Source organism: Lissotriton vulgaris, chromosome 1_1 (assembly GCF_964263255.1).
Source record: "Lissotriton vulgaris chromosome 1_1, aLisVul1.2, whole genome shotgun sequence".
NCBI classification, from domain to species: Eukaryota; Metazoa; Chordata; class Amphibia; order Caudata; family Salamandridae; genus Lissotriton; species Lissotriton vulgaris.
Window position 1 is genome coordinate 1,329,857,990 of NC_141685.1, and position 18,140 is coordinate 1,329,876,129.

An 18,140-nucleotide genomic window follows, 5' to 3' on the forward strand; every position below is an offset into this window, starting at 1 on the left:
CTAAGAAGTGTGCTTTGTACTTGGGCCTTTGTGTCATCCCTTCTTGAGGAAAACAAGGAGAGGTACCCCTTAACTAAAGTCAAGGGAAATAGGGTTCACCAACCAATATAAAACAACAATTCCCTTGAACAAAATTGCATATATCAACACCATATAAAGAAAAAAGCAATGACTATTGCATGAAACAGTTTAAGTAATTAAAACTGACAAAGTTTATTGTATACAAACAAATTTTAAAAAGCAGAAACCAAATATACTGCTTGGCATAGGTTAAAACAATTATAATAATAAAATAATAGACATACATTCAATATTGACCAGCAATATTGCTAAGGGCAGACAGAAAAACAGTAAGACATACAGTTTGTGCAATACAGAATGTGTGTTCTGATCTCTTTTTATAGCACCGGTGTTATGCACTCTAAAACATGGTGTGTCAACAACAGTGTCTGAGTCGTAAATCACACTGTACAAGAGCGTCGACGCGTTTCGGTGGCTTGTTGAGATTCTATCCACCTTTATCAAGACAAAGAAGAATTTGTTTCTGTCGTGGTCTAGATACAATGGTTCCTCTTCAGTCAAGAGAACCGGTCTATGCTGGTTCTGGGGTCGTCTTGTGTTATAACAGTATTTAGTAGCACGGGCATTTACTGGAATCAATATTCGTACTTGACCCGTACTCGTATTCCTTCTCCAATGATTAGAAACGAGTGGAAACCGTTGGTGTTTTCATGATCATAAATGCAAATCCACCTAAACAATAAATACATTTTGGGCTAGGGCTGATGGGCTAATACTTTGCCTGCGCTGTCATCTTTACCTTTTTTCCTTTTTTTCCTTTTTTATAGTCATCCTTGTGTGCTTAAACTATGTCTTCTGGTTACGGTATTTTAAAGCTAACCTATCTTTTTATGATGATAATAATTATATTTGTTGTGATGTACTTTGAAACTTCACCTGCTGCTAGGACGCACCCGTGCTGTTCTGTTAAAATTATACAGGATGGTTAATTTATGTTTAAATTATACATTTTTATTGCAAGCATCTGTTTACGGTCTGAAGATGGCGAATTTTTTTTTCTTCTTACATGTTAGTATGAGCTTGTAATATTAATTCAAACAGTTAACCATAGCTTCAGTCTTGTTATATCATGCTTTCAAGTATGCCCCTATCAAAGGCAGACACATATATTAAAAAGCTCTGGGTTACGAATCAATCACATGAAAGTTGTATTGAATAAACTCTAATTGTACTGATGAATAAATGAATGAAATGCGCACTAACCCAGTCATCTGCCATTTAAACTTGACCTTTCAAATATAAGGTCGCCCTGTCTGCCATCCAATCTGAAGGCTCCGCTCCCACCAGCTGCTGCAAGTCTGCTGAACTAATATCTATAAATATCAGGGGAGAAAGGCAGTGACTTCTGGTTATGTGGGCATCGCTGGGTCTCTTTACAGTGTGGGCTAAACTTTTCATTACAATATCTCTTTCTTTTGCGTTTTTTTGCATCTTCTCTGTCTTCCGGGTTCGCGGGAAGAAACCCCCATTTGTTACAGGTGAGTTTTTTCTAGCTTCTTTTGTAGCATAACTTTAATTGCAGAAAGAGCAATTTATTTCTGTGGTGTGTGTTTTTAGATGTTTGAAATCTGTTTGTCCTTACTCGTACGCCAGGAAAATAGTTCAGCGTGTTAAGTGCTCGCTGCTGACATCTGCAGGTAACCTGAAGGTCTGCGGTTTGGTGTCTCTCGCAGCCCGTAGTTTTCCATAGTTTCAAACAAACGTGTACAATTGCTTTGGGAACACATGAACGGTTACTTTTTTGTAACATGTAACATGCTTTTGTAAAACCATGTTCGCCATTTACGTTGCTAAATTCTTAGCCTGCACAGAAGACAGGTACTGAATATAGGTCAGTACGACAGCGCTTTCATTGGAAATCTGCTGGACAAATATGATAACCCTGGTGTGCCTGGCTCGGCCTTTCATCCATTTTGATGTTCTGAGGTTGGTGAAATTGGCACCCCTGAGTTGTGTGCTCTTCCACCTTCCACCAGAACTCTGGGAATTTGGAGATTTGCCATTGTATAAATGGTCAGGTATCATTTTCATGAGTTTGAATATCAACAATTAACGGATTCATAGAGGACTTTCAAACCTATGTGGTGAGCATGTATAAAATATGGTCTGGTTGATATGCCGTTGGCTCTGGGTCCATGAGGGAGGGCTGGTGCTACCTTAATGAGGCTTCAGCAACAGCCTTGTAACCACATCGTGAATGGCCTCAAGAGGGCGTCATATTGAAACAAATGCCTCAAATAAAGGCTTCTTTCTAGGGTAAAGGGTGCACTTGAATGTGAAAATGCCACTTTTGTCTCTGAAAATCTTTTCACCAGAACTGCCAAGAGGCAGAGTTCTAATGCCAGACTTTCCATATGACAAAAATGTGTAATCCTGGCCAAGTCGATTCATTGACCTGTGCATGTAAAACACATTGGAAGTCCTGAGTAATGGCTAACTTCAACTTTAAAGGTATACACAGGATAGTGAACAATCAATCAATCAATCAGGGGTTTGTATAGCACAAATACTCACCCGCGAGGGTCTCGGCGCTGGGCGAGTTGAGGGGGGGTTTCTCAGAAGGGTGCTGTGGTCATCTGAAGAGTCTTGAAGTCTCTCCTGCACTGGAGCAGTGTAGGGCTTTGCCGGAGGTGGAGGGGGAGGTTGTTCCTGGTCTTGGCTGCTAGGGAGGAGAAGCACCTTTCCCCCATTCTGGTCTTATAGATGCATGGCATGGTGGCCATAGAGAGTTCGGCTGATTGGAAGTTTCTCTTGGGTATGTGAGAAGAGAGGCTGTTGTTTAGGTATGCTGGTCCAATGTTGTGGAGGGATTTGTATGCGTGTGTGAGGAGCTTGGCGGTTATTCTTATTTCAATGGCGAGACAGTTGAGGTCGCTGAGGTGTTGGGTGATGTGGTTGCAGAGGGGGTTGTCTAGGATCAATCTGGCTGCTGCGTTCTGGAGCTTTCGAAGGAGTTTTTTGTTGAATCTCGCATAGAGGGCGTTGCCGTAGTCCAGTCTGTTAGTGAAGAGGTCATGCGTGACAGTTTTTCTGGATTTGGAGTGCATCCATCTGAATGTTTTCCGGAGTATGCGGAGGGTGTTGATGCAGGCTGAGGATACGGCATTGATCTGGCGGTTCACGGTGAGTGATGAGTCCAGTATTATGGCAAGGATTCGTGCATGGTCTGTCGGGGTTGTGGAGTTCCAAGGGTGGGGGGCCACCAGGTGTCATCATATGCTGAGTGGGTGGAGCCAAGGATGAGGACTTCTGTTTTCTCTGAGTTGAGTTTTAGGCAGCTGTGCTTCATCCACGTGGTGAAAGTTTCCATCCCTTCTTGGAAGTTGTGCCTGCTGATGTTGGGTTCCTTGGTGAGGGAGAGGATGAGCTGGGTGTCGTTGGCGTAGGAGACAATGTTGAGCCTGTGCTTTCTGACGATGGTTGCGAGGTGGGCCATGTAGGTGTTGAAGAGGGTGGAGCTGAGGGAGGATTCCTGGGTGTTAGACGGACCGGGAGGGTCGGCCGAGGATAAGGGGAGAGGTCTCCGGGGAGAGCCGTCTCCAGCGATCGTACAGACAAGTAACTTCCCCCCCACAGACGGACACCACACAAGGTTAAAGTTCAACGAGACTTTATAGGCAATTCTTTAAGTTTACGATGGAATGGTACAAGGAGGTCTGGACTCAGGGGTCCCCTCGGTTCTGGTCTCTGGCTTGGGAAAAGGGTAGCGGGACAGTCTTGTTACCAAAAGATGAAACTAGCTCTCAATCCTCGAGCTCGGCGTTCTAGATGATCGGGCCGCGGCGGAGCCAGCAGGTCCCGAGATGGACGAAGGAAACGACGGTCCGCGGCGGAGCCAGCAGGTCCCGATGAAGATGGTGATTACAAACGGTCCGCGGCCACGCCAGCAGGTCCCGACGACGATGAAGGATATGAAGGTTACGAAGGTTGCGGCAGCGCCAGCAGGCAAGACGATGGTGCACGAGACAGAGCTATGGCAGCGCCAGTAGTCCGTCAAGGATGAGTTCTTCTCTGCGTCTCTCGACTCCAAGATACAACTGCCTTCCTGCTCTGGAGCTGCCCCAGTTATAGGGCTGGTGTTCTTTGATGTCCGGACCCTCGCACTTGGAGGTCGGGAGGTCCGGGATGAGGGAGTCCAGACACCCAGCAGGGGGGTGGAGCCAGCGTCCGGGGAGGCGATGGGCGAGCGGCACTTGGCGGGGGAGAGCCATCGACACCTCTTTCTCCCATTGACTTGCCAAGTAGCCCGCTCACCTCCTGGGTGGATGGTGGTGCCGGGATGTCTGAGGCCTGGCCAGGCCCAGGGTTGGGGTCGATCGGGGGCCAGGCGGCCTCGTGGTGGAGTGTCCAAGATGGCGCCCAGGATGGGAGCGCAGGCCGGCAGTGGATCGGGCCCACGAGGTCGACATGTTCGAGAGTAGGGGTCCCGGAGGGGACGGAGGACGTGTAATGGTGGTGTGTGGTACCTGCGTGACCGGGCTCGGGCCTGGTCGGGCCGGGGGAGTGCGGCCTTTCATGTGGCCTGTCCAACATGCGTCCCCCCCAGCTGAAGGCGGGGAGAGTTACCCATCCTCTTGGGGACTCTCCTCGTCGAGGCGGAAGAACCGGGACAGGCCATCCGCGTTGGCGTGATCTGGCCCAGGCCGGTGTTCAACCGTGAAGTCCATCCCTTGAAGGGAGATGGACCAACGTAGTAACTTCGGGTTTTCCCCCCGCATCTGCATCAGCCACTGCAGGGGTCGGTGGTCGGTCTGCACCCGAAAGTGTGTGCCAAAGAGGTAGGGCCGGAGTTTCTTGAGGGCCCATACCACGGCGAAGGCCTCCCTCTCGATGGTGCTCCAGCGTTGTTCTCGTGGTAGGAGTCGCCTGCTGATGAAGGCCACTGGCTGATCAAGGCCTTCGGTGTTCACTTGAGACAAGACTGCCCCAATGCCATGGTCGGAGGCATCCGTTTGGACGACGAACTCCCGGCTGTAGTCGGGGGCCTGGAGCACAGGGGCGGAACACATGGCGGCTTTCAATTGTTCGAAGGCTGTTTGACACTCGGGGGTCCAGTTGACTTTCTTGGGTTGATTTTTTGACGTGAGTTCTGTGAGGGGCCCCACTATAGTACCATAGTCTTTCACGAACCTTCGGTAATAGCCCGTGAGGCCCAGGAAGGCTCGTACTTCGGTCTGGGTGATGGGGGGCTGCCAGGACTGGATGGCGGCAATTTTGAGCTGCAGAGGGGCCACCAGGCCGCTTCCCACCTGGTGCCCGAGGTAGGTTACAGACCCTTGACCAATTTGACATTTGCTGGCCTTGATCGTGAGGCCAGCTCGCTGAAGGGCTTGTAGCACTGCTCGGAGGTGGTGGAGGTGCTCGGACCAATGGTGGCTGTATACAGCGATGTCGTCTAGGTAGGCGGCGCGGAACCCTTCGAGCCCCGCCAGGACCTGATTGACGAGCCGCTGAAATGTTGCTGGGGCATTCTTCATGCCGAAGGGCATGACCTTGAAATGGTAATGGCCATCGGGGGTGGAAAAGGCAGAACGTTCTTGGGCCCGGGGTGTGAGGCCGATTTGCCAGTAGCCCGCCGTCAGGTCGAAAATACTGAGGTAGCGGGCAGCTCCCATGCGGTCGATCAGTTCATCTGCCCGGGGGATGGGATGTGCGTCTGTTCTGGTGACCGCATTCAAGCCCCGGTAGTCGACGCAGAACCGGAGTTCCGGTGTGGTGCCAGGGGCGGCCGCTTTGGGGACCAGTACTACAGGACTGGCCCAGGGGCTGTCTGAGGGCTCGATGACCCCGAGCGTGAGCATTTTTGCTACCTCTTCCTGGATGCAGGCCCGTACCCGATCTGGCACGCGGTAGGCCCGGTGGCGGATAGGGGGGCTGTCCCCCGTGTCCACGTCGTGCACACACCAGGAAGTGACACCTGGGGCGAGGGAGAACAGGCTGGCGAACTGTGACAGGAGGACTCGACACTCCTGGCGTTGCTCTCGGGTGAGGGCCTCCGAGAGTCGGACCCCATCCACGGAGCCATCTTTCTCCCGAGTCCGTAGGAGGTCAGGGAGGGGCTCGGAGTCCTCTTCAGCCCCGTTGTCTGTGGCCATCAGGAGGCTGAGTTCTGAACGCACAAAGTGGGGTTTCAGTCTGTTAGCGTGGAGGACCCGGAGGGGGTTCCGGGGAGATTCCATGTCGATGAGATAGGTGGCAGGACCCTTGCGCTCGACTACTTTGAAGGGCCCTGTCCACTTGTCTTGCAGGGTGCAGGGTTCGGTGGGGGACATCACCCATACCTGTTGCCCAGGTTCAAATTCGATGGAGGAGGCATTCCGGTCATACCACTTTTTCATGTCCTCTTGACTGGCCTCTAGGTTGGCTTTTGCCAGCTCTCTGAACCGCCGGGTCTGGTTGCGGAGGGTTAGGAGGTATCGGAAGACATCTGGTGGGTTCTTTAGAGGGGGCATCTCCCAGCCTTCCTTGACTAGGCTGAGCGGCCCCCGCACTGGGTGTCCATATAGTAGTTCAAACGGGCTGAAGCCCAGGGACTTCTGGGGAACCTCTCGATAGGCGAAGAGGAGGCACGGCAGCAGCACGTCCCACTGGCGACGGAGGGGCTCTTCCAACCCCCCGATCATCCCTTTGAGCGTGCGGTTGAACCGCTCAACGAGTCCGTTTCCTTGAGGGTGATAGGGGGTCGTGAATCGGTAGGTAACCCCGCACTGTTGCCAGAGGGACTTCATATATTTAGAAATAAAGTTCGTGCCTCTGTCGCTGACGACTTCTCGGGGGAAGCCCACACGGGAGAAGATCCCCATCAGAGCCCGGCTGACTACCGGGGCTGTCACAGTTCGCAGGGGAACAGCCTCGGGGTAGCGGGTGGCGTGGTCCACTAGCACCAGGATGAATCGATGGCCTTGTTTGGTGCGCGGGTCCAGAGGCCCCACGATGTCTATCCCGACCCTCTCGAACGGGGTGGTGACCACGGGAAAAGGTTGCAGGGGGGCTTTTAGTTTGCGGCCGCTCTTTCCACTGGCTTGGCACGTGGGGCAAGATCGGCAATGCTGGTGTACATCGTTCCTCATTTTGGGCCAGAAGAAGTGGGTCACCAGACGACTATAGGTTTTATCTTGACCCAGGTGTCCCGCCAGGGGGACATCGTGGGCCAGGTTTAGCAGAAAGTCTCTAAAACGGAGGGGCACCACCAGTACTCGGCTAGCCCCCAGCTCCGCGATTCTTTGCTCACTGTACAGCAGATCATTGTCCCAGTAGACCCAGTGCGTTCCGGAGGTATCCCCTGCGCTTTGGGCGAGCGCTTGTTGGCGGAGTCCCTCGAGGGAGGGACAGGTCTTCTGTTCTTGGCGAAATTGTTCTTGCGTGGGCCCCCCCTCTTGAGGCCACTGGTCGAGGTTAGCGAGGTCTGGAGGTTGAGCTGGTTCTGGGGGGACGTCACGGTCGGTGGTTTCGGCTGGGGCGACCGGAGGCGGTGGCGCCGGCCATTCGGGTTCCTCTGGGCGGGGGTTGGCACGGGCGGCCATGGACCGGGTGGTGACGCACGCCCAGTCCGGGACGCCTAACATCCCCAGGTGTTCTCTTCGTTCTACGGCTGCCCACGGAGAGCTTTCAAGGTCATTCCCCAGGAGGCAGTCTACGGGGGCATCGTCTCGGACCGTTACCTTCAACATGCCGGAGACCCCTCCCCATTCGAAGGGGACGCAGGCCATCCGACACAGACTTTCCGAGTTATCGGCTGAACGTACAGGGCAGAGAATGTTCGGTAGATATTGTTCTGGGGTCACCAGGTGACAGCGGACGGCTGTTACACTGGCCCCAGTGTCACGAAGGGCTTCGGCCCGGCGTCCATTGATGCTCACCCATTGGCTGTACTTCCGGGTGTTAGCGGGTAGGGGGACCCGCGGGACCATGTCTCTCCCCCCTAAGCAGGCTAGAGCCATGGCGGCTGGCTCCCATTCTTGGTGTTCCTGTTCATATTCCTCCTGTTCCTCTGAGATCTGTTCCTCCCCCAGAGCAGCAGCGGCTACTTGGCGGGGTCTTGGGCTCTGGTACTGGGGGCAGTTTGGGTCGTTTGCATAGTGTCCGATTCGTTGGCATCGATGGCACGTAACATTGGCTCGATATCCCGGTCGCGCCGGGGTGCTGCCCCGGTTGGCCGGGGGGGTGGTGCTGGTAGCGGGGGCGACCGGAGCGTTGTCTCTTCCGCGTCCTTGGCCTCCTCCTCCTCGGGGACGGTGTTGACCATTGTTGTTCCGGTTTTGTTCGTAGGACCCATTTCGGCCCACTCTGGTGATTTCCCACCGGTCAGCTTCGGCTGCGAGCTGCCGGGGATCCGTTAACTTGCTGTCGAGGAGGTGCTGGCGGAGTTCAATGAAGCAATTGTTCGACAGATGCTCCCAGACCATAAGATTGAACAGTTGTTCGTAGGTTGTGACCTTGCTTCCTTTGATCCAGCCTTCGAAGGCTCGGCTAAAGTAGTTTACATAGTCCACCCAAGTTGTACCCGGGATGCGGGTGCAGTCTCGGAACCTCTGACGGTACATCTCGGGTGTGAGGCCATAGCGGGTGAGGAGTGCAGCTTTCATATGGTCATAGGAGGTCATCTGGTGGTCCGGGAGTTGCAGCAGGGCGTCGCGGCCCTCATTGAGGAATCTCCCCCATAGACCGGCTCCCCAATCGCTTCTATCGATCCGGTGTGCAGTCATAGCGATTTCATAGGCCTTAAACCATTGCTGGATGTCGTCCTCTCGGAAGTACTCTCGAACGACATCCTTGGGGATGTGTACCTTTTTCTCTGTTGCCCCTGGGGTGTGGGGTTGCTCGGACACCCCTACTTCTTTATTCTGCTTGCGTAGGTCGATCTCAGCTAGTTTCCGCTCATGCTCATATGCCAGTTTCTTTTCCTCAAGCTCCCTTTGTCTCTGTTTCTCCTCTCTTTCTTCTCGGAGACGCAGGTGCTCTAAGTTGATTTTTTGTTCGGCCAATTTAAGTTCAATGTCCATTTTGAGCCGGGCCATTTCCAGCTCGTGTAGTCGGGTTTTCTCTCGTTCCTGGATCTCGTCTTGCGAGAGACCCGTTCTTCGCTCTTCAGGGGCCGTGGTGGTTTTTGCTGCGATGCTTTGATCGGGGGTTCCGGCAGCCCCGGTTTCTGCCCAAGATTCTAGGGCCTGCTTAAAATCGTCTTTGGTACTTAGTCCGGTGGTAGCGATACCTAGTTCGATGCAGAACTGCTTTAGTTCACGATGGCTGTACTCGTCCAATTTCTCCATCTGGAATTTCTCTGTTGATCCGCTTTCTTTAGTTGACATCGTGATTCGCCGTGGGGTGAGCTACTCTCTGTACGGTTATGCGGTGATTCGGATCGCGCCGCTGGCCACCAATGTTAGACGGACCGGGAGGGTCGGCCGAGGATAAGGGGAGAGGTCTCCGGGGAGAGCCGTCTCCAGCGATCGTACAGACAAGTAACTTCCCCCCCACAGACGGACACCACACAAGGTTAAAGTTCAACGAGACTTTATAGGCAATTCTTTAAGTTTACGATGGAATGGTACAAGGAGGTCTGGACTCAGGGGTCCCCTCGGTTCTGGTCTCTGGCTTGGGAAAAGGGTAGCGGGACAGTCTTGTTACCAAAAGATGAAACTAGCTCTCAATCCTCGAGCTCGGCGTTCTAGATGATCGGGCCGCGGCGGAGCCAGCAGGTCCCGAGATGGACGAAGGAAACGACAGTCCGCGGCGGAGCCAGCAGGTCCCGATGAAGATGGTGATTACAAACGGTCCGCGGCCACGCCAGCAGGTCCCGACGACGATGAAGGATATGAAGGTTACGAAGGTTGCGGCAGCGCCAGCAGGCAAGACGATGGTGCACGAGACAGAGCTATGGCAGCGCCAGTAGTCCGTCAAGGATGAGTTCTTCTCTGCGTCTCTCGACTCCAAGATACAACTGCCTTCCTGCTCTGGAGCTGCCCCAGTTATAGGGCTGGTGTTCTTTGATGTCCGGACCCTCGCACTTGGAGGTCGGGAGGTCCGGGATGAGGGAGTCCAGACACCCAGCAGGGGGGTGGAGCCAGCGTCCGGGGAGGCGATGGGCGAGCGGCACTTGGCGGGGGAGAGCCATCGACACCTCTTTCTCCCATTGACTTGCCAAGTAGCCCGCTCACCTCCTGGGTGGATGGTGGTGCCGGGATGTCTGAGGCCTGGCCAGGCCCAGGGTTGGGGTCGATCGGGGGCCAGGCGGCCTCGTGGTGGAGTGTCCAAGATGGCGCCCAGGATGGGCGCGCAGGCCGGCAGTGGATCGGGCCCACGAGGTCGACATGTTCGAGAGTAGGGGTCCCGGAGGGGACGGAGGACGTGTAATGGTGGTGTGTGGTACCTGCGTGACCGGGCTCGGGCCTGGTCGGGCCGGGGGAGTGCGGCCTTTCATGTGGCCTGTCCAACACTGGGGTACTACATATCTGGTCTTTGTTGGTTCTGAGAGGTCAGGCGGTAGTCTGACTCGCTGAGTTCTGCCTGTGAGAAATGAGCCTATCCAGTCTAGGGCCTTTCCTCGGATGTCAGCGTCATGGAGTCTGGTGGCTAGTGTGCTGTGGGAGACAGTGTCAAAGGCAGCTGAGAGGTCCAGGAGGATGAGGGCTGCCGTTTAGCCCTGGTTGAGAAGGATGCTAATATTGTTGGTTTCGGCATGTAGGGCGGTCTCGGTAGTGTGGTTGCTGCGGAATCCGGATTGGAATATGTGCCGAACATAGTTGGTTTCGATGAAGTTTGCTAGCTGAATGTTGACGGCCGTTTCGATGACTTTGGCTGCAAATGGAAGCAGTAAGATGGGCCTGAAATTCTTGAAGTCCCTTGGGTCTACGGAGGGTTTCTTCAGGAGGGGGTTGACTTCAGCGTGTTTCCAGTTGTCAGGGAATGTGGCGGTCTCGAGGTAGCAGTTGATGGTCCGGCATAGTTCGGGTGCGATGACTGTGGTGGCTCTGTGAAAGATGTGGGGGGGGGGACAGGGGTCTGAGGGTGCTCTGGAGTAGATGCTCTTCATGATGTTCAAGGTGTCTTCTGTCGTAAGCACTAACGACAGAAGACACCTAAACCCTAACACTACAATGATATTTGTAGTGTTATGGTTTAGGAGATACAGTGGCCAAAAGAGCTCACAATCTTACAGTTTTGAAGACTTTCCAGTACAAATGGATTTCACACAGGATTTGTCAGTTACTTGGCAAAAAGCCTGGTAATTGCAGTCCGATTGTGCTTTTCAGAGATCAAGTGGGACTTGAGAATTGGACGTAAGAAATGGTTACTGGGAATGACCCATGTACTATTTTGAATATGTAGTTGGGTGGAAGATGACTAATCAGGATAGGAGTACTGGGATGCATGGCTCTGAAGACCTGAAGATTTTGGATCAGATGTACATGGAAGCAGCCTGCAGCATATCAAAGTACTTCCTGGTAGTACAGGAAGTACGCTTTTGAAATTACCACCCATCTTACACCTGTCAATGAAACATTGCTTCACCTATTATGTGTCTCCCCGGCCCTACTAAATCACAAGCAAAATCTATTATGCCCATCTCCTAGATCCTTGCAACTCAGGTCATGTCGTCTAGCCGTAATAACTTTATTAAGAGGGGACCCGGTACAACTATCACACAAGGCAGTGAGGTTCCTTAAGATTTCCTCCAAGAAGCTGGAAGAGTATAGTACTTGATCCAACATTCCCCTCCATCTTTATTTACCAGGAGAGAGCTTCTTTCAGCACAACTCCAACACTGCCCAGTAGTAAAAGTTCTACAAAAGGGGACCTGGTCAAACATTATGCCACACTGCAAGGTCTCTCAAGCAAGTCTGAACATTGCCCAGTTGTAACAGGTCTGCAAAGAGGGAGCCCGGCGCAACCATTAGGCCAAGCTGCGAGGTCCAACAAGCCAGCCCTTGAGATGCTGGAAATTCCAGCACTAATATTTGAAGGGGTCCTCCAACTTGACCGGCCATCTGAGGGACTCTTTTTAGCAGAACTTTAACATCGCTCTGGCAGCAACTCAGCCCAGCTTTAACTAGGCCTGGGCAGTGAATTCTGTTCTGCTCGTGGAATTCGGGTAATTTTGCGATCCGCGGAGAACGCGGAATTGCCAAAAAATCTGCAATCCGCAGCTTTGCAGAATTTTAGGCTTGTTCGCGCTTTCAAAATGCATGTTCGCAAGATATTTCCCCCCGAGCACGCTAACAGCGTTCGCGAACAGGAAATAAGCATCTGGAACGGGCGGAACCAGCAATTCCGCGTATTTGTGGAACTCTGCGTGCTCGCAGAGATTTTTTTACAGTTTTTCGGAGCTTTGCGTAGCGCGACTACGCAAATTCCGCCCACCTCTAGCTTTAACCTGTCTGTAAGACGGCTCTGCCAAATTGCTGGACTGGCCGACACTATCATATTAAGGCATAATACACCAGGCACTTTTTTTTACGGGTTTAACACATCCAAACCCTGGTTTTCATCCTTCACTGAGGAAGGAAGGATGTTTTCATTTTTAAATTATTGTCTGCCATATACGTGAATTGATGCCTCATTTCCTAGAATGATAATCATTTGTGAAGTCATACTGGTGACTGAGCAATAGTTGTCCTGGTGCGGCTCCAGCGCTCAATGCCTTACAAATGCTTCTATCAATTTATTGTTTTTTGGATCATGTATATTGAAAAGATTTTAATTAATCTATCAATAAAGAATTACTTATACCTTTCAATGCATGAATCTCCATCTGTATCATGTCACTGCCCATACACTGTTTTCCCTGTCACTACACGGTGCCAAATTGCCCTGAAGTGCCTATGAGCCAGCTTGTATTCATTATATAAATAACCTAAACATACAGATTGTAAGAGTGCAGGTTAAGTGAAGTGTGTAAACAAATATTTGAAGGAATATTGAAATAGCACTTAAATGAATAGTGAATTTTGGGATTGAATAAGAGTGTGGATGAAGTGAACGTGGATGGTGGATTTTTGATTGCATTGTCAATCAATCAATCTGTCTTTATTTCGGTTCAATGAATGAATGAATGAATGAATGAATGAAATAAAATTTATATTGCGCAACTAAAACCCGAAGGCATCAAGGCGCCTAACAAAACAGATCAAAACAGAGGCAAAACACAACTACACGTATGCCTTCGCAAAAAGCCGGGTTTTCAAAGCCTTTCTAAATGACTGAATGGTGGGGAGGGACTTAAGTTCCACCGGGAGAGTATTCCACCACTTAGATGCCAGAGTGAAAAAGGCTTTGCCGCCCCATTTAGCTCTACGGGTGCGTGGAACTGATAACAAGAATTTGTTAGTAGAGCGCAAGTTCCTAGAGGGGCTATAGAGAAACAGGATGGATCCAATTCCAGTAGGACTGCCTCTGGCCAGGGCCCCGTAGGTCATGCACAGGGTCTTAAAAAGAATCCGATCTTCAATGGGAAGCCAGTGTAACGATTTTCTGGCGGAGGTTCAAGGAACCGCAAAAGAGCTTAATTGCATTTTCATCCAGGTGTTTGTTTGTAGTGGGTAACTTGGAACGTAGAACCAGTATTGACACGATTGAGAGCATAAAGCACCAGAAGAAAAGTGGATTTGCCAACAAAAAGTGAGGCAGTTGTGGGGCAAAGAGGCCAGATGCTGCGCCGGATATGTTCAGGTGTTTTTAAACCCGGAAGGTTGCAGAAAGGAAGCCTGAGTTTTAGGCTGGGGTTGAGGTGGATTTTGCAATGGAAGTGAGCATCATTTGCATTTTGAAATCTGACTGGTAGCCCCTGCTTCGTGAAAATGGTTTCCAGCTAGTAGATTTTTTCCAGCCTCGGCATTAAGCATTCTGGGGGTGTAATGCTATTACTTGTTGTAAGAACAACATCTGATTCTATAAATAGTAGCTGCGCTTTCTTGATTTTCCTGTAAGGTCCCCTGTGGTTCAACATTCCCCCCGTAGACTTTGAATCTCAGAAACCGCCATGGGAATGGGCAATTGCAATTGTTTTGGGGGTTTTATATTTTGTGCTTTGATATTAACAATTATTAGGCTTTTTGCACATGCTTTTGCATAAATACATGGAATTAACATAATTGCAATTGAAAAAAAGTTCTTAAGGTGTGTAGAAATATTATTATTTCGTTTTAGTTATGCAACATTTCCCTGCAAAACACCATTTTAGACAAAATGGATGCCATCTCTGTCACTCAATTTCAAAAGACTTTATTCGGTTTTAAGAAAAAAACATAAAAGTTGTACAGCACTATTAAAAATATAAAAACATACAGTTCATGACAAGAAAAATGGTAATAGACACTCCAATAAAATACAGAAAGATATATACAGCAGGATCATTAATAAAATAGGGGCAGTTAACGGGTTGCCAGTAGTTGGATGTACTAATTCATAGCTAAAGGGCGATGGGCTACCTACTGAAATTGGGGATTTATTAATTTTCCATATAGTTTCTGGATTTCAGTGAGGATTTCAAAAAGCCTACTACGAGTGGAATGCATTCTGGTTTCAACATTTGTAGGTAAAAGAGAGCTGGGCGTACCTGAGTAAAACTCAGCTTTTTTAAAAGGGGGTTAAAAAAAACCTGCGGGGTACTTTGTAAAATCTGCAGAAAAACATAAAGTGCAGCAAATCCTGTGGAAACACACCGTCGCAGCCACAGGATGCTAGCACTTGGCCTCTGCAACTCCCTTTTGGAACAAGTAAAAAGTGAAAATAATCCAGCCGAAACCTAGTTAGTAAAAACCGCTCATGGGACGAAAAAGGCCACAGAAGATATGGTTCAATGAATTGCGTAGTTTTTAGCATCACAAATTTACGGACGCTCGGTTTACACAGTTCTACCCCATCTCTATCGAACCTTTTAAGAGAAGAAAAAGACTTCCTTACAAATTCCACATCCGCAGCGGTAACAAAATCAGGCTTAAAGAAAAACTCTGGATGCCCCAGCTCTTCGAAACATCCCTTTAAATACTTTAACCATGGAATGCGTAACATGTGTTCAAGGCTCAGAACTTCTCTTAAAATCTGGTGATTTATAACTAGGTCTTTGTTTAGCCAAGTTTTCAGCCAAAACAACAAAGGGCGCAAGGCCGGAATATCGGAAATAAATGGTAACCCTGTTTCTTTATGTACCACCAAATTTGAACATCCTCTAGGCACCCCAAGTAGTTGTTTAAAAAAAATAATTCTCTACCCCTGGAGAGCGTCAGTTACAGCATAACCCCATAGCTCGCTCCCATAACTGGCAATTTCAACACTTTTTGCCTGGTATAGTTTCAACAAGGCGGCAATTGGGTGCTTACCCATTTTTGCGGCAAAGTTGAAGATAGCTGCATTTTCCCTTATGACTTCCCCCTTTTTCCTCTGGATAAGGGCCCCCCAATTCAAGTGGTCATCTATTAAAACACCCAGATATGAGAATGTCGGGGTAGGAGGCACTTTCTCACCAGCCACTTTAAAGGGGTACTGCTTCATAGGTCGAATCCCGACCTGCATGATGTAGGATTTGGAGTTGTTAACGGCTAAATCGCGATCAACCATGAAGTTCCTGAAGGTGTCAAGTAGCGTCTGAAGACCCCTTACCGTCCTTGCGATGAGGACCGCGTTGTCCGCATATAGCAGGACGGGCAGTCCTCTTTGCCCAACATAAGGAAAGTCAGTCCCTGTTTCTACCAAAGCCTTTTCCAGTTCCATAACCTCTTAAGTGCTGCGCCTATACCAACAGCCGACGGCACCACTACCTCGGGAGTGCTGCCGTCGGCCGTTGGACGTTCCAGCTGCACCTGCGCAATGGAACGTTCAGCACTGGAGCTGGACGTTCCAAAGCAGCTAAGGTGTTAATGTATAAATTAAACAGAAATGGGGCCAGGATACATCCCTGCCGTACTCCCCTTTCAATTTTAAAGTCCTTGGAGACCTGAAGATCCTGGGCAAATCTAATATAGGCCTTTGTATCCCTATGCAGGTCCCCCAAGAAGTCTACCAGGCCAGCCTTCACCCCCATGGCCCTCATGGATTGCCACAGTTTCCCCCGATTGACACAGTCAAAAATAGAGGAAAGATCCATGAAGGCCATGTAGATCGTTCCTTGGCGGGCGACCGTTAACTTCCTCAGGATCATGCATAGGTTAAGGTATTGGGCTAGGGTAGAATGCCCTGAGCGAAACCCATATTGTATATCTGTGACAATTTTGTTCTCTTTCGCCCAGAAAGCTAGTCTATTCAATAAAACCCCACCCACAACCTTTACCACGGAATCAATAAGGGAGATCTGTCTATAGCACAAAGTGCTATTACGACCGCCCTTCCTGAAAACCGGCACAATGTTTGAGGTGCCCCAAGACTCTGGACATCCAGCCCTAACCGCCGCGTTTAACACAGCGACCAGAACCAGGGCCCAAAATAGAGGGTTAGATTTAAAAAGATCCAGCGGAATGCCATCGGGCCAGGGGCCTTGTTGCATGACAGCCCAAAGATGCCTTTCTCCACCTCTTTCTGTGTGAATGATACAGGGGTTTTGTTAAGGACTCTAGGTTGTAATTGTTAAAAATCTGTAGCACTTTTAAAAATGGGCCTAAAATGAGACACCCATTCATCTTCTATTATGTTGGTGCCTAGTTCCCCAGGCCCATCCTTCTCAAATAGGGGACGATTAATAATGCCCCAAAACTTAGAGCTACTACCTAAAGTACCTGGCTCAACAGTTCTCGCCATGTTGCTTCCTTTAGTTCCCCCTTGCGAGTGGCCAGTGTCTGTTTAAATTTAGTGCGATAGGCACGAATCAGAGTTTGATCTCTCGGGTCGCTTTTAAGGCTTCCTTTAGATCTCTCTAAAGAGTCAAACCATCTAGGATCACACAACACCGTCCTATGGGTGGGTGCACTTAACAAAGACCCCAACCTTGCTGATGATACCATCAAAGACCTCAAGAACACCCCTCCCGGAAGGGAGCAAGGGGACACACAGGATGCAATTTTAAATGCACAAGCCACTTGTACCTTGCGGTAAAATAAATTCGGCGAGACTTGGGACCACTTTAGACGGCGCCTTCCATCCGAAGGTCTCAGCATACCAGGTGCTGTCATCCTATCTTGACTAGACAGCAACCGACCTCCAAGATTCACACAAATGGGGTTATGATAGCTAAATACACTATCCACGATTCTAAACCCCGAAGGTTGGACTGGAGCCCTGCTGAGATCAGGATATGGTCTATAAAGGAGCCGTCCCCAAGTCCTTTAAATGACGGGCCGGACTGTTTGCTAAGGGGAGCGGAAAGGGACATTGATGCTATCAGGTCAAACTCGTTAAGCACGTTATTAAGCGCTCCCCCCTGGGCAGAATGCTCAGAATGGAGGCCCCGCATCCTAGCACACCCCAGCTCGCTCATACGGGTTGTTTTAGGGTCACCACAGGTGTGCACATTAAAATCCCCTGCCACCATAAGTTTGTGGGCCACAGGAACACAGGACTGCCTTAAGAGGCAGCATAACTGAGCAATCTTACATTCCCCCTGTGTGCTTACCGCATTATAAAAATGTATAATGCCCATGCTGTCAATACCCCTCCTTAAAATAATAGCTTGAGAGTCTCTATAGGCGGTGGGCAAGTGCTGGATCCTACAATTCACAGCTAGTGCTATAAAAATGACCAGACCACCCCTAGCTCTGCCACAAATTGATGGGGACGCAGGAACAAAAAAAGCTTTATATCTCTCCAGAAATAGGTCACAGTTCACCAGCCATGTCTCCTGCAAGCAAATAACAGAGAATTGCCTGAGGAACTACACCAATGAGGGGTCCTGGAATTTCCTTGCCAAGCCTTCTATGTTCCAAGACAAAACTTTATAGGCTACTGAAAAGGTAATCGTTCCTTGAGATGCTACTGGGGATGGCACCATCTTCTGGGGGTTAAATGTCTCCTCAGCTCTGTCCTCCAGGGCACGGTGCTACAAGTAGTAGGGCAAGGAGACTTCAAATGGTTGCTAGAATCTCGGGTGGGCTCAGTGCTCTTATGTAGTCAATTGCACTCAACCAACCTTGAAA

At 50.1% G+C, this 18,140-nt stretch overlaps 1 protein-coding gene across 1 annotated transcript in view; it reads left to right on the forward strand.

Moving 5' to 3' along the window:
* The first annotated feature begins 1,427 nt into the window (after nucleotides 1-1,427).
* LOC147749112 (ATP-dependent 6-phosphofructokinase, muscle type-like) overlaps nucleotides 1,428-18,140 on the forward strand; it is a 288,878-nt gene continuing 272,165 nt past the window's right edge. The window contains exon 1 of the mRNA XM_086966253.1: nucleotides 1,428-1,559. Within this exon, the coding sequence (XP_086822379.1) occupies nucleotides 1,433-1,559 (127 nt within the window). The 5' untranslated portion in view covers nucleotides 1,428-1,432. The remainder of the gene's footprint in view (nucleotides 1,560-18,140) is intronic.